This window comes from Parasteatoda tepidariorum, chromosome 6, assembly GCF_982258835.1.
Source record: "Parasteatoda tepidariorum strain Cologne lab strain chromosome 6, Ptep-v5.0, whole genome shotgun sequence".
Taxonomy (NCBI): domain Eukaryota; kingdom Metazoa; phylum Arthropoda; class Arachnida; order Araneae; family Theridiidae; genus Parasteatoda; species Parasteatoda tepidariorum.
This window is the reverse complement of record NC_141760.1, coordinates 95,809,399-95,834,619: the sequence shown is the minus strand read 5'-3', so window position 1 is coordinate 95,834,619 and position 25,221 is coordinate 95,809,399. Positions and strand designations below refer to the sequence as shown.

Below are 25,221 nucleotides of genomic sequence, written 5' to 3'. Positions count from 1 at the left end.
GCAGAAGAGTAATTCCTAACACCAAGAGACTAATAACAATACGGGTAAATAAGCTTGTAAATAACAATACGGGCATAAGCTTACAAAATAAAATGGTCTTAGAAACTAAGTCTGATGCAAAAATAAAAGAAGAGGAAATCTGGGGTTGCAAATAAATAAGAGAAATTTTCAATAACACACCTGAGAGTCATGATACTCAAATTCGTAAGAGAAAAAGTTCTGAAGGAATCTTGGTTAGTGATATATAATAGTTAATAGAGTCATGAGTTCCCGCCACAGATATATTAACCCTGAATAGATTTAATTGATAATTTGCAGCAAAATCAACAGATTTAAAGTTTTTGTTCTGAGAAATTAATTGCCTTAACGACAAAACTGAAATTAAATTATTGAGGTAAGGAGTTCTGAATAAAAGTAGACTGGATATTTTAGAACAAAAAAAGTTTTAAACTGATTTCAATAAACTTTGCTTCATTATGTATCAGTATAACTTAATTAAATATTCAATGTAAAAATTCTATTTCCATAGGAATTTTTGTAGGAAACTTACTCAATTTTAGGGAATTTTCTAAAATGTACGAAAAACCAAGAGAATTTTCATTCTGGAACTCAACTGAGAAACTGGCAAAATCCAGTAGTCTACTAGAAAATCCAGTAGAGTACAGAGCTTTGAATAATGCAAGTTACATTATTGTTAAAGTAACAATAACTTACGGCCTTTCATCTGAGGAATAGCCATCGCTGTCTCTACCTAATGACTGCTCTAATTCACTTGCAAGTGAATCTGGATTGATGTAAGAACTGTACATTCCATAGTTCTGCCAAGTGTTCGCACTTGGCAACCGATTTCTTTGAGCTTGCTTAGCCTCTGCTTGCAATTCTTGAAATGCTGCCATAAGCTCACCATACTTCTCTTTCATGTCTATAAGCTCTTCTGACAATTCATGTTGACATTCCTCCGCAATCTCCAGCTTACTCGATAAGCATTCGTTGTCAGCAGATATCTAAGAAATAAATAAAAAAATATTAGATTAAGTATTTTAATTTAAAGTGAATGAAAGAAAAGAATTAATTATTTTAGAAAACTAAAAGTTATAGATTTTATATACTATACGGGGAAAAAAATCTGTAATTGACTATACTTTGCCAAATCTTTGTTTTAAACATGGATCGTAGCCAAAATTTTCAACAAAAAATAAGCACCTTTTAGGAGTTTTTTAAGCATTCAAAAAATATGTTTATGCACTTTATAATTAGGATATGCACATTAATATCATAATTAGGATATGCACACCAATAAAACATTTTTCTTCCCATTGGTGAAAGTTCTTCATACATACATTAACAAAATACAAAATAATTTTCATAGACTTTATACGTTAATGATAAAATTCCAGCTTTTGATAAAGAACTAGCTTTTGATAATGAACTCTTTTTCTGATTATAATAAAAAAAAATTTATAAAAAATTTTAAAAATATCAAAAATCGAGTGGCTCTTTCTATTTTTCAAATTGACAATTACTCCACTTAATTATGTTAAAAATTTTATCCAAAATTATAATTAATTTAACTATTATATAAAAAGTTATCGAGTGTATTTTTTGAAATAAATGAAAGTTATTTATAAGAGCATATTCAACAAAACATTAACATTGCTGATCATAAAAAATTATACATATAATGTATAGAGAATTAAGCAAACTAAGAGAAAATTAATTAATTCTTATCACAAATGTAAATTAGGGAATGACCCCTAATGAATTTTTATGAAAATTTGCTGCTTCATTCTGCATTTTTTTAATGAAATGATTAAAATTTTTTAAAATAGTTTTGAAATGTAAATACAATGTGTATTGAAGCTAAACATTTTCGTCAGAAGTAAATTATTATATGGTCCCTACACTCATAATAAACAAATCTGAAATCTTAACATTGCCATTTTTCTTTTTAAATCTATAACCTATTTAAATTGGTAATTGTTATGAGTTGCTCCTATTACATAATGTTACTTGCACATCACTTTTAGGCAATTAGTCAATTTATTAACTTGAAAAATACAGCAAATTTATAGCTTTTTAACAGCTAGTTAATTATAAATTTTTAAATAGTAACAGCAGCAATGAAGAAAAATTAAACAATAAAGCTTTACTCACATCACGCAACTTTCTTTGCAGATCAACAATTTGGGAGAGCAACTGGGTGATTTCTTCTTGTTGTCGAATGTTATCTTCACTTTTCCTTCCAACTTCTTCTTGAAGAAGGGTTAGCTGCGAATTTGCGTCCCCTATGTGATAAAACAAAATATTTTAAAATGACAGAAAACTTAGCATGAAATAGATGCCTATGTAACATATTAACTTTAATGCAAACTTAATTTACAAATGCACCGCAATTAAAAGATTTTGAAAACCCTCCATTATTTTGGATCTTCATTAAAAGTTTAATCTCACAGTATAGTATCAAAATAAAATTTATATTGAGTATTTGTGAAATAAAATACTTTACAAAGAGTGTATTGCTTTTCTGAGAAGAAAATACAGATTTATTTAACGGACTTCAAGTCAAAAATACTAAGTTAATATAAAAAACAAGAGTTTATTTAAATCATAGTTTTGTTTAAAAACAAATTTATATAGAGTGAAATTATTGTTTAATAAATTTATATCGAATATTGGTGAAGTAAAATACCTGACAAAGAGAGTATAGTTTTCCTGAGAAGAAAACAGTGACTTCAAGTCAAAAAACAATAATTATAGTTGTGCCTTCAAAATTTTCAAATTATGGAGTGAAAAACATTCAACAGGGCTCATATATTAAAAAATTATGATATACTTGAAGAACTTAAAGATATTTAACTTTAACGATATTTTTGCTACTAAAGAAAAACGTGTTTCTATTGATAAAAACACTAGGTAATTAATACTAGGTTAACTAAGTACATTGCTTCATCTTTTTTTTAAAAAAAAAACTCTTTAATTAATTCATGGAAAATTTTAAAGATCTATAAAAAAAGACCTCTAAATCTTTCAATACAATCAAGTATTTTAAAATATTAAAATTATGGAATAAAAAATGCTCCATGTGGTTCAAAAAACCCTAAGCAAACTAGCATATGAGTTTAAAAATCAATTAGAGTCAAGGAACTTTTTTAAAAGAAAAAGATATACTTGAAGAACAAACTTAAAGAAAAAGTTTGTTAAATGATACGTTTATATAATCAAGAAAACCATGTTTATATTTGTATAAACATTAAGCAGCTGTTAACTAAGTACATTTTTTCTTTATCCCTCAACAGTCTGGAAATGTTTCAGTAATTCATGCTAATATTAAATATAAATTAATAATTAAACTATTTGCAATTAAATTATTTGTAATTGTGCTAATTCAGGGTTCCCACTCATTTTTTTAAAAAAATTCAAGGACTTTTCAATGACTTTCAAGGACCTAAAGTCATATTTTCCAAGGACCTATTCAGTATTACAGTTATATGCTAAAGTACATGCCAACCAAATTTTCCAATTACGCAGAAGCAGAAATTGTGCATTTTTAAAGCTAAATGTGTATTTGATAATATAAAAAAATTATTTATTAAATTTATCAGCTAATAATACAAATGGTTGATAGTTATATTGCTGTTTCAAATCACTTTGAAAAATTCCAATTGACAAAAAAAAAAGAAGAAAAAAAACTCTAATTGACATAGGGTACTAACAAACATTTAAAAACTAGCATCAGTGAAACTTTTCAAGAAAAATTTAATGAAACGAATTAGAATTAGTGAAACTAAATGAATGAATAATGCATATTACATAAAACAAGCATAGTAAATAATTGATAAAATTTTTTAATTGCATGGTTATTAAAATATAAATACTTTTTTTTTTTTTTTTAATATCTTAGATCAAATTTTAGGTTACAGGAAATGTATATAATTACATAAAATATCAAAATATATCCATTTAACACATCTGTTTCAATTTTAATAGCAAATTATCTATTTTGTTGCTTCAGAATATCAGTAATGTATTTTGAACATAATAAAATCTATTGTAGAACAATATTATACAGATAACTAACTAAGACTTGACTAACTAAATGTAAACGTTTTGATTATAAATGATAAAAAATTAATTATCCTTCATACATAAATTAAAAGAACAAATAGGATAACAATATTAACCTGTCGTAATAATGAAGCTAACACATTGAACATATTTCTAAATCAATTAAACACTATATATATTATTCGAAAACTATGACTACAAAACCTAAAATTTGCTAGAAATTTCAGTTTTCAAAACATCAGAGAGATGAACAATAATCTGGTAGAAAAATCTAGGAGAAAAGTTTTGCATCTTCTTTAACCCCTTTTCACTTTAAACATAAAAAATTGCATTTACAGAATTTGTATAATTTTCCTTTGAATTTAATTATTACTTTTTTACTGCTTTTTTGTAAGAAAGATTAGCATTATTTTAATTCCTAAAAAATCAAGTACTTTTCAAGTACCTTATGGCAGAATTCAAGGACTTTTCAGGGCCCTGATTTTTTTCAACAAAATTCAAGGACTTTCAAGTATTGTGGGAACCCTGTAATTACAAGAATGATAATAATAAAATGATTTGCAACCCCACTACTTAACATTTTGATCAAATAAGTGAAAGTTATAGTACGATGTTATATGCTGCTTATATAATGATGTTGGTCCATTAAGGGTTAAAAAAATAACTGCTTTCTTTACTGAAAAATTTTCTTTACTAAAAATTAAACTTCACTGAAAAATTTAAATATCTATACAATGGGCTCTTAAACTTTTTTGCCTAAGGGCAACAGATTTCTGCACCTGAAAAATATTGCGGAAAAACATCAAATGTTGTAAGGTAATTAAAGGTGTTAATTAGGAAGGAAGGAGGACATCTGACTCTCTTCAAAGCCTAAGAAATTTGAGAAAACCGATTATCCGGAACGATCGGGACCATCGTTTTTCCGGATAACTGATTTTTCCGGTTTTCTGAATCGCTACAAAAAGCCGTTTTTTTAATTGTTAAACCCAACTAAAAAAAAAATAAATATTTGGAAATAATCTTAAAAAGAAGAAAAAACGAAGTATTACACTAATGATTATTTCCAAAATGATGGTAAGGTAAACATCTTTCAAAAAAGAAAGAAAAATCCTAAAATCTTATAAGGAAAAAAAAAAAAACATTTAAAAAAAAAATTGCGGGAAAATTTATCAAATTTTGTTTCGGTTTTTTTGTTTTCTGATTTCCGGATAACAGGTTCTGTACTGTACAATATTTTAACTAGTGAACTCATTATATAAACATGCTGCAACTTTGAAATGAATACAAATTTCCATTTCAGGACAAGAAAGTGAATGAATTATAATTATCTATCTGGCAAAAGCATGTCCCCTTTTGTAAGTTTTTATTACAAAATTCAGATCATTAATTATATTAAAAATGTTCAATTTCATTATGCACATTATTTTAATTATATTTTGTTAAATTTATACATGTAGTAAATTTTAAAATGAAATCAAAATGTTAATAAAATTAAATCACTGGCAGGTCAGGTCAGTGACTTAACTTTATTAGCCAATTTTTTGGCCATAGAACATAATTTGGAGACCACTGGCCTGTACTAACAACCAATCAACATGCAATCTAAAAATTTGAGCATTTCCCAATTGTCAAAAAATATGACTTCCCTCTAAAGTCTTTATATTAAGAAATAATAACATACCCAGTTGCTTAACACAATCTGTAATCAACTGCATTTCTTTTTTCTCCTCGTCCTCAAGCTCTGCTGACCTGGATATAGCCTATAATTATGACAAAAAGTTAACATAAATAATAAATGAAAATCTATGGCTAGTGAAATGATGTGAATATTTTTACCTCTGTCCTAAGCAGGCTATTTTCTTCTTGCAAATTACTGATCTTCCTATTGAGAAGATCCCAACTGACAGAAAAGCCTCGTTCTTTACTAAAATATTTAAAAAAGAAACAGACATTAATAAACGCAATTACAGTCATTTTAACTAGTCTAATTAAATTTAACGTCAAGTACTAAAATGTTTAGTAAAAACAGAAAGCATCTATACAAAGAGAAATTTTTTTTTTTTTTAAAAAACAGTGACTTAAACATTTTTATCACTGATACAAACTGTACATTTTTGATTTTCTTAAATACTATACAAAATTTTAAATGGTTATATAGGTAAATAATAATAATAGTATACTTGAGAAATTTTTTAAATTTTTTTATTAACTTACACTGGTGAACTGGTGTCTGATTCTGTGTCCAAGTCTTGAGTATAAATTTGCAGTAAGCCATTTTTCACAGTTAAATCATGTTTTAACTGAGTTAACTAAAAATCAAAAGAACAGAAATTTTTAGCAAGATGAAATAAAGTAAAACTATATTGTAATGAGAGTTTTTCTAGAGAAATAAGGTTTCAGCATCATTAAAGGATGCTGTTAAATGTAAGATTTATCAATCAGCATTAATGAAGAACAAAGAAGAAGAAGAAAAAAAAAAAGATTTATTCCAAAGATGAGAAAGAAAAAAATTAAATAACCCCCCAAAACATGAATTGTAAAACAGCATTTCAAAAATCAACAACCACCCTAAACATGATTAAAATTTACAGAGCATTGCCAATCATTAATATTTTTAAGATCAAAATGTGTCTTTTCATTATGACCTAGTCGTATAGGAACAACTCTATGGTAAATAAATACAGTTTTAATAAATCAAAGCTGATGATTCTTTTTGCCGATTTATAAATAATGAGAAATTAGATCACACAATATGAGATAAAAAAAGATTATAAAAAAAGGATAATTAAAAAAAAAATTTATAATTTTATTGAACTTTTTTATTATCATTTCAAAAGACATAATTACTAAGTTTAAATAAAAATATTTCTAGACATAAAAATATTAAATAAGTTACATATCATTTAAGGGCAAATATTGGAATAATCCATATTTAATATAAGAGAAAGTTTAGATACATACAATTCCAACTTTTACTTTACACAATTCCTACTACTGATACCAGAATTTTGCTACTTTTAACATAATGCAATTTTAGAAAAGTAAACAGTGTTAAATGTTAGTAAAAGGAAAATGCTACATTAATTCATGCTGCCAAAATTATTAATACTGAAAATGTAAAATTTATCATGGAAAATACTTACAGTATCATTTGAATTCCCCAGTTCTTGTTCAAGTTGATCATTCCTTAATCTCAAATCCTTATTTTGATCCAACAAGGACTGTCCAATACGAGCAGCAAGTTCTAAATCACGTTCTTTCTACAAATTCATAAGATAGTTATATTTATCATTTATTTTTATTACTAACTTTATATTTATACATAATAATTATTACATTAAATTATGAACCATATATAGGCTAATAAAACATTTTTTAAACTCAAGATTGTATTTGAAGAATTATAACAGTGACCACAAAAATTCAGAAAAAGAAAATTGATTTTATCCTATTTCTTTCAGATTGATTTTATTGAATTTCTCTCATTTTTGTAATCAATGGTCTAAATTTTATTATAAATTTTTTAGTCGTACACAAAACAAAAACTTAAGACTTACCATTTACGTCAAATAAAAAAACCCAATTATTTTTAAAAATAAAAAAAAATTTTGCAAGTACCATTTTTTTTCTTTTTGGAAAAAATATCGTACATTTAGATATTTTAATTTCAAATTAATTCATTTACTAAGATTTTTTTAGGTATTTTAGTTAAATTCTCTGATTTTTCAGATAGATAAAATTCATTGATTACATTGTTTAAAATTCTTTGATTACATTGTTGCTCTGTATAAGATAAAAGTGATTTTAACATTTATGCTAGGTGATAATCATATGCAACTTCAGGGAAAATTGTAGAAATTCATGCAAAAATAAGATATTGAGTAAAATTGATAAAAGTGCATCATGAAGTTAGAATATATAGTGAATCTTTTAAGATGATTATCTTAATTAACTCCTTCCACCTTGCTCCCGTTAAAATGACAGGGTGAGGTTTCGCGCTCTATTTCTCAATAACTATTTTTATAATGTTATATACAATTAATTCAGCAATTTCTCTCACCATATTTCCTTTACATATGAAGATTTTTTTTAAAAAAACAGTAGTTTAAATAAAATTTAGGGAAAAACTTAAGACTAAGAAAAGTTAAGATAACTTATTCAAGAGTATTTCTCAAATATATAATACAATGAAAACATGCCATTATAAACTTACAAATTTAGAGATTTCAGAACATTATCTGTGTCAATTTGAACGACGTTAGCAGTGTCATCATGCAGATCCCACTCTGCAATGGATTTATCCTCTTTTGCAAAGTTCCGCAAAAATTTGCTTTCATCCAAAAAACTTTTCATGGGTTTTTATAATATTATTTGAATCCACACTTTCCCATGCATTTAGTAAGTTTTTTTTTTAATTTCAAACATTTTTATATTTGGGTTTTTGAGTGTTTGACTTACAAATGAGACATATTAGAATTTTGCTAACTCGTAATCAAAGATATAGGGACTTATACTCTGGGATATATATATATAAATATATATATTTGCAAAACCATATATTGCATATAGGGTTTTGCAAATTAACAACAGTAAAAAAATAAATAAAAATAGCTAAAAACTAGATTGAACTTACTTCTTCCAATAATCGAGTTACTGCATCAATATCATTGTATGTCTTGGTCATCTGGCTGAGACGATCAGCACATAACACTAAAATGAATATCATGAACTTGAAGCAATTATAATAATATTTCAAAAAAGATGATTCTCGATGCATTAAAAATTAAAAACATAAGCAAATAAAATTTGACAAAATCAAAGACCAAATAATTCAATTTTACAAAAACAAAAACTATTTACAGTGTAACAATATATTTAAAATAAAAGCATTTGTTGCATAACAATATTTACTAGAAAAAAATACACTTTTCTCCATAAATACCCCTAATTTTTGCTATTTTAACCTTCCTTTCATATTAATACAATTATACATGTGAAGAAACATACATTATCTGTATTTCCCTTTTACATATTCAAAAAATTAATACATTTTCTAGTGAGCATGGTATGTTGTTTTTAAAGTCAGCTTAAATAAATTTAAATTAATAAGAGAATTTTTTTAAAAAAATAAACATTTTTTTAATAAGAAATATTGTAATTACAAAATATTTTATTGTATTATTATTAAAATATATAATAAAAATAAATTAAGAGATTAAGGGAAAAACAGCAAAGACATTAAGTATTACATAATTAAATTAATTTTACAACAAATTACAATTCATTTAGAAAATCTAATAACATGAAAATAACACTATTTAACTGAATCAAAATTAAAATGCTTTATACTGTACCAAAATATTTAAGGGTTTCCTCAACAACTTCAGGACTAAGGGGTATATCAGTATCAGGGCTTAAAGCTGGGGTCTGTATATACCAGTCTTCGTTTTCGTATCCTGAAAGAATTATTCTAAATATTTTACTAATACAAACATCAGATATAATACATTATATAATTAAGAAAATCAGAAAGGTCTAAAATAAAATTTTACTTAGTTTACACACATAATTCTTATGATCATGCCAACATTTAAGAGTAGGCAATCAATCATTATTCTGGAGCATTAATAAAGGGTAATTTCAACATTTAATAAAAACACATTTCCAGATTTTAAACGCATGTAAGTTTAAAAAAAAAAAAAAAAAAAAAAGCATTCATATTTACTCAATTTTTAGTAAAGAGTTCAAAAGTTAAATTTTTTTTTTTAAAATTAAAAACTGAGTGCAATTTGGGAGGAGGGAACACAATATTTTATAACTGCAGCTTTCAGTAAAAAAATAAATTTATGTATGATAATTATGCAAATTATAATTGTATCATTAAACACAAAACAGGCAAAATTAATTTGCCTTTTTTATACACTTTCTACATGAATTAATTAATCCCTTGAGAAAGATATACTTTTTTTTCTCACTTCTTCAAATCTCATACAAAGCAAACTTCTTTGATCATTGTTTTGTAACATAATAATTTAAAAATCAAAGACTTTTTTTTAAAAAAAAAGTATAGATAATAAAATTCTAATTCAGATTACAGTGTCAAATAATTTAATTTAAATGTTGACATCTTGTTTTTAAGTGAGAAAACAGAGTATTAAATAATAGTATTGGACGAAAAATCCTTGGCGTGATCATCACAGGGTCTAAAAAGTTTTAGTTGCTAAATATTTTAGTAAAATTTAACTTGTTTTTTATTTTAAAACCTAAAAATATGTATGTTAGCAAGAGGAAAAAATATTTTTTTAAAATAACCTACCTTAGAAACATGTTTTATTTTAAAACCTAAAAATATGAATATTATCAAGAGGAAAATTGATTTTTCTAAAACATCACAACAAACTTAGATTTGAACATTTTGAAATCTATCTTGTTGTCTGCTATCAACTTAGATGACCTCACTATAAAATTTGTCTTTTAGATGTGTTAGTCTTAGTTAATATATTATAAGGAATATTATATAGGTAGGCTAGCTGCGTGACTTTACTTAGTACGATGGTATCTGCATTAATATTTTATAGTTTTGGTTGGAAAACTTTTGACAATTGACGATTTAATCTGAATTTAACCGTCATATCCAAAACAAAAAAAAAAAACTTTTTGGCAATTGTCATAATTTATGAGTCATGTATATCGAATGGCATTTTCATGCACTACCGACTGAAGATGCGCCGAAATAGATTGGGGTTGAATTAATTGTGAAAACGTTGAATAGAATAATGTGAACTGTATTTTTCTGCATAATTCGTAGTGAAAATCAACACGGTAAAGAAAAAATCGCAATTTGGAAAAGGGAAAATTAAGCACTTTTTAAAAACACACAATGAAAAAAGCACCTTTAAGGGCTTTTAAAAAACGAAAATTGAAAATAAGCACCTTTAAGCACTTTTTAAAAATGCTACGCACCCTTGTAGAGTAGTTTTGTCCATTTTAATTTCAAATAATATTATATTAAAAATAATAATCTTTTTCTAATATTTACTAAGCGCTAAAAGCTACTCTACTTCCTGTACCATAACAGGCTGGCTACTAGCAATTGGTTCAGATTCTTTGATATATTATAATTGATATATTTGAATCTTTGATATATTATAAATGCATCAAAACTACAAAATTCTTTTGTTTTTTAATATTCTACAACCTTATTAAACTTAAAAGTTGTTACAAATGAGAATAATATAATTCCTGACTGAGAGAGGCATGAATGATATACTTTAAAAACTATTTACAGGGTGACCACAAACACAGTAATTATATAATTCTAAAGCATAAAATACATAACAAAACACTATTTTCAACTTTAATGGTTCATAAAAAAGTTTTTTTTTCTTAATAGTATAGAAGATTATTACAAGGCTAATTTTTTCACAGAAAAAATATTGATCATTTAGTTACCTTATATAAATTTATTAATTTCTCATAACTTTTTGAGTATTTGTTTGACTCATTGACATTTATCTGATTTTTCCAAATTGATAAAATTTCCTAACTTTCCTGCGTTCTGTAGCCACTCCATTTTTACCAATGTAAATATGAAGTTATAGGTTTAGAATGTTTTAGGCACTAAAAAGAGTGATAAAAAAGGACCTTATACAGAATATACAGAACAATTTTCATAAAAGATATTTTTGACAACAGAGCTGTCTAAAATGAGATTAACAGGAAGTAGAGTAGCTTGATTTTTATACCTTGAAAAATAAAAATATTTTAAGAGTTTGAATAAATTAACTTTGACAAGACAAAACAAAAACTATTTTTAATACATATGCATTAGGAGCTATCTCAAAAATGTAGTAGTTTGAAATTGTTCCAAATTATTTAAAATAACTATTTAGATAAACATTTTTTGCTTAAAATAAAATATATATATATATATTGAATAAGTTTTTAAAAACAAATAATAACCATTTTCTTTTAATATATTTGATAAAAATACAATTATACATATTTTACATCTGTTTTCAGAAATGAAAAAATACAATAACACGAAATATAAAAAAAAAAAAACAATAAGAAATTTTTTATTAATAACTTTGTATCTACAAACAATATATGATACCAGTAATAACATGTTTTCAACAATTAGTTTGACATGAAAATTTACCAATTAAAATTTCAAAACTTCTCAACATTTCATTGTTTTATAGTTAAATAATAAGCCCACCATAAATGAAAATTATAAACTAAAGAGTAAAAATATATCACAAATTAAAAATATTTTGAAATTCAAAATAACATTTTTTCATATCACTAATTTAGAGTGAGGAAAAGAACAAGTAAGGAAGGAATATTCAAATTTTGACTTCGAATTACATAGTTAACAAGAAACTTTATATAGTTCTCGTTAACTATGCTAATATACTTTTAAACCAATTCTTTTTTTTTTTTTAAACTTTCACTAAAGTTATTCTGACAATTAAATATATCAAATTCATAATAATTTTTACTCTCATTATAAAAAATAAATTACATGCAAAATAAGAGTTAAGTTAAATATAAGTTAAGTTCAAGACTTAACACTAAAACTTAATTTATAAATGATAAGTTCAAATGTAAAATAATTCAAGAAATTGAACAATGCAGCAACTTGATTCCAATAAAATTACTTATATTACTGAATTCTTACTATTAGAAGGAGGAAGTATAAACAAAAATCAAAATAAACATAGGAAATAAAATGTCGCACACTACAAAGTCCTTATCTAACAGAGATAATGAAATACAATTCTTATTAACATGGTTATCTTTTTAATAATAGTTACTGATACCATTTTACTGATTAAGACTAAAAGATTTTGTAATCTTGAAAATTAAAATTAATACATACCACCAAATTCTGTTAATGTATCAGCTCTAAGTTTGTAGTGTGGAATGTGTTCTTCTATTAAGCTAACTAATTCAACTTCAGCAGTATCTGCTCTACAACAAATATCTGGAAAAAATAATAAATAAATGAATAAATAATAACAATAATAATAATGAACAATTTAATAATAAAAAAAGGATAAACAATTAAAGTTCTTAATGTAAATTTGGTAATTTTTCAACATCTTTTAAGTAAAAAAATTACCTAATAAAAATTAATTTTACTTTGTACTTTTTCAATGCAATAATAGTCAGAAAAAACTATCACTGCAATATTAGTCAATGCGATTAGCTGGAGGAAATAAGTTTTTTCCTTATGTCATAAATAAAATAAAAAAACCGAAAATCTTAAAATTTTATAAGTAATAGAATTTTGATAAAAGTATCAATAGAACTAAGTATCTCACATGAAGTAATAAAACTTATGAATACGACAAAAGAAATGAAAACTTTTCTAACCTATTTTTTTTTTTTTTTTTAAGTCTTTTCAGTAAATATTGTTCGTATCTTTAAATCATTGTCTGTGTTCAAAGAAATAATAAAACAATAACAGTAAACCAATTTTAACACAGAAAGGTAATTTATAGGAACTTTCAATTTTGTGCATTGAAAATCTCGAAAGTATTTTGACTAATAAATAGCACTTTTTTCTTTCATGAGCAAAAACAAAGAAAAAAAAAACACATTTCAGTTTTATTGCAAGAAAAAATATTATGTTTAACATAACGAGAGGAAAAATTTGCAAGAACCTTTATATCACTTTTCAACTCATCAAAAAAAAAAAAAAAAAATTCACATTTGAAAAACAACACAAAAAAATGGCTACTCATACTTTATTTTTGTACTGTGAAAAAACAAAAAACAATCCCGGATTATTTTTTTTATGCATTGAAAAGAGTGATATTTAACATTATTAGAAAAAAACTAAAGGTAGTGAAAATTGTTATATTCCCATAAAAAAAACTTCATGAAATTTGCACAAAAAATTTCCTAAAAGGTTATTTCATTAAAATTTTTTAGAAAATTACATAAATATTTTCAGCATATCACGCTTTAATTATAGTTTTAGGTTCAAAAATTCTGAAAATTTTTTTTTAGATGAATCAAGAATTTTTCAACAAAAATATTTCATGAAAATCTGTGACACGACGACAAAATTTTTTAAAAAAATTTCGTCTGATTATACTTGGAACGAGCCTATATGATATTTTTGTGATTTTGGACCACTTTTCAGCAAAAATAAGCATACCTCAAATCTGAATTTAAAAGTACAATACGAACATAAAAAATATTCATAATCGGACATGAACAGTATTACATAGCTAAAATAGAAATATATATATACATAAATATATATACATATATATATATATATATATATATATATATATATATATAAATATATAAATATATATATATATATATACACACACACATACTATATAAAATTAATATGACATTGTAATTAGCACAGCTAAGTGTGTTACAGCCAGATTATACACATATTGCATGTTAATTTTTTCACGATATGAAAAGAGAATTAGAAAATAAGAAATATTTCAAGACACTTGTTTTTGCAATTGTAATTGATAGAATGAAATTACATTCAAAACTAACATACCAGATTATACCAGAATATAATTAAAGAACCCACTCTTAAGCAGAATTAATTAGAAAAAATATATATTTATTGTTTTCTGTTTATCGCAAAAAAAAATTTATAATTTTTTTTAAAAAGTAAAGTGAATAAAAATAAATATTCAAGATTAACAGGTACAGAATCAAAAAAAAAAAAAAAAATATACAGAGCAAGCAAAAAGTAATAGGGCATAGATAGTAATAAGCATTAAATATCTGAAATACTGTGTTCAGATTTTTAGTTAAGAAACAAGTTTCAAGCAATTTTTTTTTTTTTTACCAATAAAGAAAAACAATTTTTAAACAAAGAAAAATATTTGTACACAGTAATTTGAACATTATTTGCTGATAAATATTTACAAAATTCTTAAACTTAAATTTCTGGAGAGAAAAAAAAAATAAAAAATTTTTTTTTTAGATCTTGCAAACTTATCTTTTTGAATCAGTTTCTGGAACATGTGAAGCAAGTTTTTTCATATTATTTTATTACATTTTTTTAAATAAAAGGAGAATAAAAAAACATTTTAAAACATACCTACATAAAAAACTAAAAGTTTTTTGCTGAAAAATAGTTTATAAAATTTTGACTTAGTTTCTTGCAAAAAAAACAAAAGTCAATCAAGAAAATCACTTTTTTGTTTATAAAATGTATACTGTTGACGCTTGATATAACAAAATGTAGTCCACACAAAAATGTATGTTACGACACGACACGAGGTAGCTATATCTTGATTACATAAAATTAGTGCAAATATTTACTTATTTTGATAAAAAACATGCTACACTTTAATAGAATCATGAAATTCACAAATGTGCAGTTTTTCTATGTCAATAAAGTAAAGTATTATTTATTTAAGTACATTATAGTTTAAAAATACATTAAAGTTTTTTCAAATGATATCTTTTGAAATTGCACAATGCACATAAACTTTAGCCAGTCATTAAAGTGTTTATTTTAGGTGCTGAAATTTTGCTTCAAAAGTAGTATGTCATGAAGTTAGAACATTTTGCTTTTCTGCCTTTAGAATTACATCATGATTTTTAATTATTGTAAACAAAGTGCTTTTAGGGATCTGGAACAATTAAGTAATTTGCTTTATTCTTCTATCCACATCCGTTAAAATTTTTTATTTCCATTTTAAACAGGTAAACATAGGTTAGGAGCAGCCATTTTTGTTAAATAGCATGCGTCCCAAAAATAAGCAAAACGAAGATGAGAAAGAATATGAAAAATATCACATGCTTTAACTCCAAAATAAACCACCCAATTTCTAAATGAGATTGCAACATACACTTCAAATTCTCAATAATGGTTATTAATCCATACTTTACAATTCTTCAGACAATAGATTACACCCAGGACCTCATTGGCTTAGAACAGGTGAACCCATCGATCTTTTTTTCATTCAAAGAGAATTCAAGATGTTTCGTATTTATTGATTGGTAACATCAACAGAAATAGTGGATTGAATAGCTTTCGTAAGACTTTTGCTATTGATTGACTTGTTGTCAATGAAAAAATGTTAGTTTTTAAAGAACAAAAATGTCCAACACCTGTTTTTGTAGTGATTTTTTGAGAATTGAAAAAATAAAAAAATTGTGGGTCACTATATTAGAGTGTTCAGTTTGGATGTTCTAATGCATGTTAAAATAACATTGCCTCTATAGAACAGCAAACAAGACTTCATGTAGTAGTTGTTATAATGGATACGAGCACTAATAGGGTATCATACTTAAGAGCATGGACTATATATGTACGCGTGTATGAGCATATATATATTGGATTTTATGATGTTCTACAATGTGTATGATTACTTAAACAAAATTTTTACAAAATCTTTACAACTGAAATGCATTTAATTAAATTATTTTCAAACAATTGTTACTTTTGTATTACTTAAGAATTTTAAGTTTTCTTTTTTTTTTAAAATTACATTTAGTTACACAGTTAGTGAAATATTTCTATCTATTCATTTTCTTTATTCACAAACCAAATACCTGTGAGAGTAGAAGAATTACTAAATGTTGCGACTGGCTGTTCAGTCATGTCATCTTGAACGTTATTTTTGAAAGCATCCGAAAGCGTCTCGTTGATTTCAGAAGTACGAAGGGATGACGCTTCCTCATGGGTGTCCAGCTTGGGGCCTCAAATATACTCTGATACATGCACTTCCTCACCCTAAAGCCATTTTATTGATTGCCAGAAGTTCTGGAAGTTAACATTCTCTTTTATATCAACAAGAAAAGTATCTAGCACTACTAAAGCACTACACAGTAAAACGATATTTAAATTATGTTAAATGCAAATAATACAGAGATTTCACTAGTAAAAGAAAACATTTCAGTTACTGAAAGGCTCAAAAGGCACTTGAATGTATTCTACAAAAATTTAGAATTTATTTGTTTTACACTGATTTAAAATAAAAGTGTTGGCATGATTAAATCACTCGATTTTTTAAAAAATTTATAAAATCGAGTGATTTAATCATGCCAACGAGTGATTTGATATTTTAAGTGCCTTTAAAAATCAAATAAATTATGATTTTTTTTAAAGAAAATAATCAATTTAAACCAACAGATTTTTTTCTTAAATAAGTGATAAATATTTTTATAAAAATATTTTTTAGGGTGTGATTCTTTTTAAAAGTACAGTAGGGAACCGATTATCCGGAACGATCGGGACCATCGCTATTCCGGATAACTGATTTTTCTGGTTTTCTGAATCGCTACAAAAAGCCTATTTTTTTACTCTTAAACCCAACTAAAAAAAAATATTTGGAAATAATCTTAAAAAGAAGAAAAAACGATGATGTAATATACTAATGATTATTTCCAAAATGATGGTAAGGTAAACATCTTTCAAAAAAGAAAGAAAAATCCTAAAATCTTATGAGGAAAAAAATTTTTTTTTTTTAAAATGGCGGGAAAATTTATTGAATTTTGTTCCGATTTTTTGGTTTTCTGATTTCCGGATAATGGGTTCTGTACTGTATTATATTTCATTAATATTGAAGGATTTATCCAAAGAAATAATGTAAGAGTAACGTTAAACTGTCAAATTATAATTTTCCATTAGTTATATATAAAATGAATGCAGGTAATAAACATATTTTAACTATACCTATTTAATTTTATGTTTATAAAAATATTTTAAGTGCCTTTAAAACATATTAAATTTGTATTTAGTGTTTACCAATATTGCAGAAAGACATCATAATTTCTCAATTAAATGACCAAATTAATGAAAGAAATATAAACATCAATTTAATAATAATCAATAAATGTTGATTTAAAAATTAAATACATGTATCTATCAAAGAAAATATTTTCTATTGTAATAAGTTTCTAAAAAAGGTGCTAAATATAATGTGTAGCAAAAGGAAAATTTTACAGTTTTTCAAATTTAGTAAGAGTTCATAAGCAAATGTTACATCAAATGAATAAATTAACTTTAAAAATTTGTAATTAATTATATTAAAAGCAAATTTAATAATTTTAGCATAGTATTTATTTATTAAAATATCTTTTTAATGAATAGAAAGTAGAAACGAATAGAAGTTGAAAAAAAACAATGATGTATTCTATAAGATTTAATAATGCAATTTATTCTAATATGTTTGTATATATATATATATATAAAAAGAACAATAATAGTAGAATAGTTTATGATATAAACTAGAATGTGAAACAATAGTTCTGTGATATCACTGAGCCAAAATGGGAATCTAAGCAAATTCATATCCATCTTCCTACTTCATAACTTGCCAACAATATGAAGAAAAAACAAGAATTTTTTTTACCTAAACTAGATTCATGATAAAACTACGGTAATTATTTTCAGTTGTTTACAAAGTTTTAAATATATCAGATATTTCTATAAAATAAAAAAAAATTGTTAGCTCAACAATTATGTTTATGTTTTATGGAAAAACCTTTTTAGTAACTTACTTTAAAAGGAACTTTTAATATAATTTCTAAAAAATTTGGAAAATTTCAAAATTGATAAATATGGCACAGAATAAACTATCATTCTATTGCAGCAGATTTGCAGAATTTCTTTGCGTTTGGTAGGAGATTTTTTTTTTCGTGAAATCAAATTTCATGCTGATCTATTTAATTTTTAAATTAATAAATTTATTTTACAATAATCTTGATACTTGATCACCATTATATACATAAACAATTAAAACTTGTTAATCTTTCAATAGAATTTTATAAGGGCTGACAAAAAGGAAATTATTAAAACCTTAACTGTTACGATTTTTTTTGGTACTTCTGATTTGGCCTTCTTGAATTTAAATCTACATATATTAGAAAAATTGTTCCAGTATAAGTTCAATGGTAGATAGAAAAAGAAGAAGAAAAAAAACTGTTTAAATGAAAACGATTCCTAATTTAGTAATCAGGTTATTCCAGACTTTCAGTGAAACATCCATTTTTATAAAATTGTGCAAAATCTACTCTTAAATGTGTGAATTAGTGAAAATAGGTCTCTTAATTTTGTGATTGTGAAAAATCACAAAAAGAGGTTTTTCATAATTTCAAGTCAAACTAAAAAGTTTTTTTTTTTTCAAAATAAGCACAAAAAAAGTGAATTTAATTAGTACTTAATTAATTGTTATTCAGCAAGTATTTTAGTAAACATTACATAAATATAATTTCTTGTTAGAATCTCTCATAACATAATAATTTTGACTTTTCGTAATGCATATAAATATTTACAAAAGCTTCAATTTTTTAGCATGAAATTATTATTTTTTTAAATTAAAAAAGTTTTTCTGGAAATTTTCAGGTTAGTTTCCCAGGATTAAAAATATTTACACATAAAAATGCATTGAAAATTGAGAAGCAACTCAATCTCAATTTTAAATCATTTTGATGAGAACTAAATTACTTAACAAACATATAATAAGTTAATCAACAAACCTATTATTGTAATTGCTAATTGAAATATAAATACACCTAATTTTAAAGTATTAGCACAATTCATTTTAAAGCCTAATAAAAACTAACAGTTAACCTACTGTACTTAATAACCAACTTTTAGTTATAAAAATTAGATGAATACTATAAATAATAAGAAGATTCACAGTTTATTGCTAAATTAGTGCACTACTCTCTATTTAATATTAATAGTTAACAAAATGAACTCATATAAGAGTCATAATTAGTCAAGAATTGGAAGCATTTTTAAATTAATGATCATGATAAAAATTACGTCATCGTACATTTTTTCCGTACATTATTTTCATGTACTGTATTTTTGAAGCTTGATTTAATATTACTTAATATAATACGTTAAAAATATCTTCCTAGACAACAGATATACGTACTATTACCGTAATTAACAAGAAGTCAAAGGCGATTTCTTCTGATTATGTAATGCAAAAAAAATCAATACACAACAGCTCCACGTATCATTCAAAAGAGAAAATTTTAAATCACTTACAAAGTGCATAATTTAATTTCTATTCAATTAAACACATTATTTCAAATTAACAAAGTCAAGAGTCATCTACGTGAAAAAGTGTACGACAAACATGAAATCAGCAAAATAAAATTGTAAATAAACATTAACTAAATTGTAAATAAATAAAATTATGCAAACGTTTGTGGAGCAAATAATTTCGATTATAATAAAATGAAAGACATGTTAAAAAATAACAAGGATAAATAATTGAAATAGTTTAAATATTTCAATAACGATATACAAATATGAGAAATTTATTATCTTACTTTCATAAGAAGGCTTCATTTAGAAAAATATAAATTATGGATTCAGAAGTTAAAAAAATTGTAATAAAATTTGGGGAGAGAAATGGTAATTTCAGTGTAAAAAAATAAAATAACCAGAGAGTAATATTCAAAATAGAGGACAAAAAGTACTTTTTCTACTAAACCACACTCATTTCGTCCGCAGAGGGTAAACTTCGCAATTGTTGCCACCTCAACTTTTCTAAATTATTTCAAATTAAAACTAAAACCAAAACCAATTATTTTTTATTTATTTACTTTTGTCTCAAATGTTTTGTATTTCAAATATTATGTATTATCTAGGCTCTCCAAAAAAATTTTTTTTAGAAAAACAAATTAAATGGATTCTTAGTAATGAAAGTTACATCATTATTACATCAGATCCACAATCAAGTACTTTTTCTTCTGCTAATGAATAACGATAATTTAATTAGTCTTAGGAGAAATTAAGATCAAATAATGCTGACATAAAATAATAGATCCTTTATTAATTCAGTTGTTCAAGATTTCAATTGAAACAATCCTCGGGAGTGCCACACTCAAACAAAATCCGCTTTGGCGCCGACGAAAACAGACCTGAGGAGGACGTTTTATATTTTAAAATAAAAAATATCCAGGATTCAAGCGGGAAAAAATTAAATCGCATAAATTTTTGTTCCATTTTTATTGTTTAAAAAATAAGAATCAGGCAATAAAGCCAAACAAGAGTTGTTTTGTTTGAATATCTTTAAATTGATAAATTTGTTTGATTATAAAAACGGGGAAACTTCTCAGGTTCTTAGCCAACATGGTAGAAAAGAACTGGATACTATTTTTTTTTTTTTTTTCAAATTTAATTACAGTATTTATTAATCGGTAATTTTTGTGTTGAATTATTTTTAATATTGCTATGAAAAAATTGAAGAACCTATTTTCTATGCTTGCTATTAAGTTTGAAAAACTTTTTTTAGCTAACAAGAGCAATAAAAGCTTAGGCAATAAAGACTTGTACAAAGGCAATAAAAGCTAGGTGATAAAGGATTTAATCGAGGCAATAAAACTAGTTTTTTTTCTCCTTTTTAAATTCTTTTTAATCTTAACTTCAGACTCAAACTGCAACATGAAAAAAAAGTGCGCCTTAGATAATTATGTATAAGCTGTAATATCAATACATATTTTTATTTCCAATAATAAAGCATCGGAAATAAAATTTGAGAATCACCTTCAGGTGTTTTTTTCGCATTATTAATTTTGGCAAAATGCAATAATTAAAACTAAAATTAAAAAGTGATTGCTTAGAATTAGATACGTAAATTTAACTTTATTTAGGAGTTTAAAAATATCAAAAACTAAATGAAAAGTATATTTTAAGTTTAAGAACTAATTTTAATGTAACTAATTTTTTGGGTTTTATTAAATAATACTTAGTTTTCAATAGAATTATTATATTATGATTTGAATCAACTTTTAAACGCAATAAAACATTATACATATCAAGCTATAAAATTGGTCAAAAAAGCTTTTATTACAGTATTAACTCTAGTTATCAATTGTTAAATAATTAGTTTACAGCTCTTTATTTGTTACAGTCTGTTTCATTTATTTTATTTTTTTCCTCAATTTCATCTTAAACAAATGGTACTAGGAATGATTTTTTTTTGTCTTCTTCTGCAGGTTAAAAAAAATAATGCTAGCCAGGAAAAAAAAGGACAAGCTTTAGTTTTTAGCAATCGTTACTTAATACCGATTGTATATAATTTTACTACGAAAATCACATTTTTATAATTTTTTAAACAAATTTTACTATGAATAACTCTTGTTAAATCGAGTGAATAATCGAGTGAAAATAGGACAAGAAAAAAAAGCAAATCTATGAAACAGCAAAGTTACTCGCTAGTGAATCAGTTTGTAAATAAATAAAAATGCATATTAATAACATATAAACTATAGTACGAATTGATGACTATGGTTATACGTTTATTTTTATCTTTATTAAGTTTATAATCTCGAAATGATTCAACTGGTACACTGTTACGAGCCTAATAGTTCTGAAAATAGAAAAAAAAAAAAAAAAATGCAAGGTACTTTCTAATGACTGCCTTAATCTATATTTTTCGAATTTTTTGTCAAAAATGAAGACAAAAAAAGTGCAAGCATTAAAAACCATAAATTATTCAATATTTAAGCTAGGAATTTTTCTTTAATCGATATCTAACGAATTGGTGAAGAGATTAAAAACCAATTAGATTGCCGAAGGAAACAGCGAGAAGTTGAAAATCGATTTTAAGTTTTTAATAATCATCTTCTTCACATGTAATTCATTAGACTTACGATAACATTTTTGTTTTCTCCTCGCTTAATTATTGATTTACGACTTCGAAATTGCATTTTTTTTAAATTTAATTTTTGATGAGGGTTCTGAAAGTGTGTGCAACGATTATCGATACGGAACACAAATATATTTCAAAATAAAAGGAAATTACAACAACAACAATTTTTTTTTAATCGGTTTCTAAATGCTACTGTTTATAAATGTAGCATTTTACGCATTATTAGATTAATTGCTAGACCAATGGTATAACACAGTAACTAATTTTCAGGAAAAAAAAATTTTCTTTTTCCGAATATGACAAACCTGATTTTCTCATCTTTTAAAAGCATTTTTTACGAACTCTTCTAATCATAAATAACTACTTAAGATGCACACAAAGATAGAAACAATTACATTAAACACCTGCTATAAAAGTGCTTGTTATCTCAATATGAAATCTCTTTAGCCTGAAATAGTATTAAATACTTCAGTACAAATCTAATATTAGATTGAAGACGCGTAAAATTCACTGTGCTATCAATGTGACACAGAAACTCAGTGGTTCGAAACTACGTAAATATAAGGATGAAATTGGTCAGACATCTACCAGGATTTCGTAAGCATTTACTAAATGTTTTTGAAAAAATGTATTTAAAATATATTTTAAAATTTTTATGAAGACATGCGCCATTTTGCTCTGCGAATATGGTTAATTAAATAGATATTTCGAACAGAGATACAAATTAAAAAACACTGCCACCGTTATACTTTACTAAAATATATGTTACTCATGATGTTCGTAATGACCACCCTTAATGTATATATTTAGAATCGTTACAAATACTGAAGTCAAACTTTAGCTTTTGCAAATTAATGTTAAACATAAATGATACCGAATTTTGTCGAAGATCACTAGTGATTAGACAAATTTTGTTGAATCACTTCTCCCGTTCATTTTTCAGCCGGAGAAAGTCGGAAGGAAAAAATATCAAAATCAGTTTGATTGTCCGATGAAACTTTTAGGATTATCTAAAAAACCCTTTCCATTCTCTTCTGCTTCCCAATATCTTTTGTCCCACCTTCCCCATTAGTGATTTGTTATTGATTGATAAGGTACTTTTTTTCTACCCCGCTTAAATATTAGTTTAAGACTCCTAAATGTGTTTTTTTTCCCTTTTTCATTTTTGAGAGAATCTTGAGAATACATTTATTAAAATAATTTCGAATCATCCTTTCTTTAAAATTTTATTTCTTATTTCTTTTTAAATTTTCAGTTTTTAGAATAATATCCCAGCAATACCAGAGCTTTAAATAATCGCAGTAGAAAATAAAATTTTCAGTTCGAAATGTGTAATTTGGAAGAAAGTAAAAGACTCATAAATGCGACAAAACACTTTTTAATAAAATAAAAAAATCAGTTAATTAAATTTAATTAATTTCTTAGATATTGTAAATTATTATAAAAAGATTATACATTTTAATCTTTTGGCCTCTTTTTTGCATATTGTGGTATATATTTTTATAGCAGTCATGGAACATATATAGTCGAACAACTTTTGGTCTTGGGTCAACATGCTAAATTTTCATTGAAATTTCCGACCAAAGAAAGTAAGTTCAATTATATTTTTATGTAGACAATCGCTCCGTGAAGGCACGCAAGCAGAAAAAAATATAAAAAACTTGAAATTTATTGCCTAATACATTGCATCTCAAGAGACTACAGGAAAACAATCAAAAGCGCATATATACAGGATGAAGCCTTTAGCAGGATGATCGACAATCGAAATAGTAGAATACTATACGCAAACTAACTGTGCCAATGCTTTTTTCCCCTTAATCTTGTTTAATGTTGTAAAATATACAAGCTCATTAATTTTATTATCGTAATTTTAGATTTTGATAAACGGTAATTACGAAAAATATGTAGCTAGGTAGGTACTTTATTAATGTCGCACTAGAGCTTCCCAATGGGCTATTGGCGACGGTCTGAGAAACATCCCTGAGGATGATTCGAAGACATGCCATCGCAATTTTGATACTCTGCACAGGGGATGGCTCTCCTGCTTTGATAGACCGATAACCCGCGCACGAAGTCGAGCACTTTACGGTAGAACAGTTTAACGAGGACCGAAACCGCGCACCCTCGGTTCATACGCACGCTGATCAAAGTGGTCATCCACTCGCTTACTGACCGCAGCCAGTGATGCTTGACTTCGGTGTTCTACTAGGAACTATCTCTTCACGATTAGTCCACTGCTGGACTTGAAAAATATAAAATTAATATTTAAGAAAATATTAAGTATGAGTAGGGATCTTATTTTCCTTGAATGTCATACAATTGAAACAATTCAGTAGTTTTCATTTGTAAGACACTCTATGTCACATTGCTTTGGTAAAATAACTAGAGTACATACCATTATTAAGGTAATCCCAAACAGGTCACACGCTAAAAGATTATTTTGCGTTTTGTCATTTGCCGTTTGTTGATTTTTAGTGTTATCATCAGAACTCCATAAAAATGATAACATATATGATACATAAATGATAACATA

The 25,221-nt window shown here is 25.4% G+C and overlaps 2 protein-coding genes across 6 annotated transcripts in view; one reads left to right on the top strand and one right to left on the bottom strand.

The window, feature by feature from the left end:
* Positions 1–25,140, bottom strand: part of milt (trafficking kinesin-binding protein milt) — a 40,887-nt gene extending 15,747 nt beyond the window's left edge. The window contains exons 1-11 of one of the 5 annotated variants that reach the window (XM_071178366.2): positions 25,084–25,140; positions 16,624–16,834; positions 12,950–13,054; positions 9,420–9,521; positions 8,699–8,775; positions 7,209–7,325; positions 6,280–6,374; positions 5,902–5,989; positions 5,747–5,825; positions 2,155–2,285; positions 715–1,004 (exon numbers count right to left, since the gene is read on the bottom strand). In XM_071178366.2, the coding sequence (XP_071034467.2) occupies positions 715–1,004; positions 2,155–2,285; positions 5,747–5,825; positions 5,902–5,989; positions 6,280–6,374; positions 7,209–7,325; positions 8,699–8,775; positions 9,420–9,521; positions 12,950–13,054; positions 16,624–16,672 (1,133 nt within the window). In that variant the 5' untranslated portion in view covers positions 16,673–16,834; positions 25,084–25,140. Of the gene's footprint in view, positions 1–714; positions 1,005–2,154; positions 2,286–5,746; positions 5,826–5,901; positions 5,990–6,279; positions 6,375–7,208; positions 7,326–8,698; positions 8,776–9,419; positions 9,522–12,949; positions 13,055–16,623; positions 16,835–19,958; positions 20,177–20,361; positions 20,613–25,083 lie in introns of those variants that run through there. The other 4 variants (XM_071178365.2, XM_071178363.2, XM_071178364.2 and 1 more) reach the window with 4 other exon arrangements.
* The window catches only part of LOC107438562 (uncharacterized), a 28,668-nt gene continuing 26,606 nt past the window's right edge, over positions 23,160–25,221 (top strand). The window contains exon 1 of the mRNA XM_016050877.4: positions 23,160–23,285. Within this exon, the coding sequence (XP_015906363.3) occupies positions 23,255–23,285 (31 nt within the window). The 5' untranslated portion in view covers positions 23,160–23,254. The remainder of the gene's footprint in view (positions 23,286–25,221) is intronic.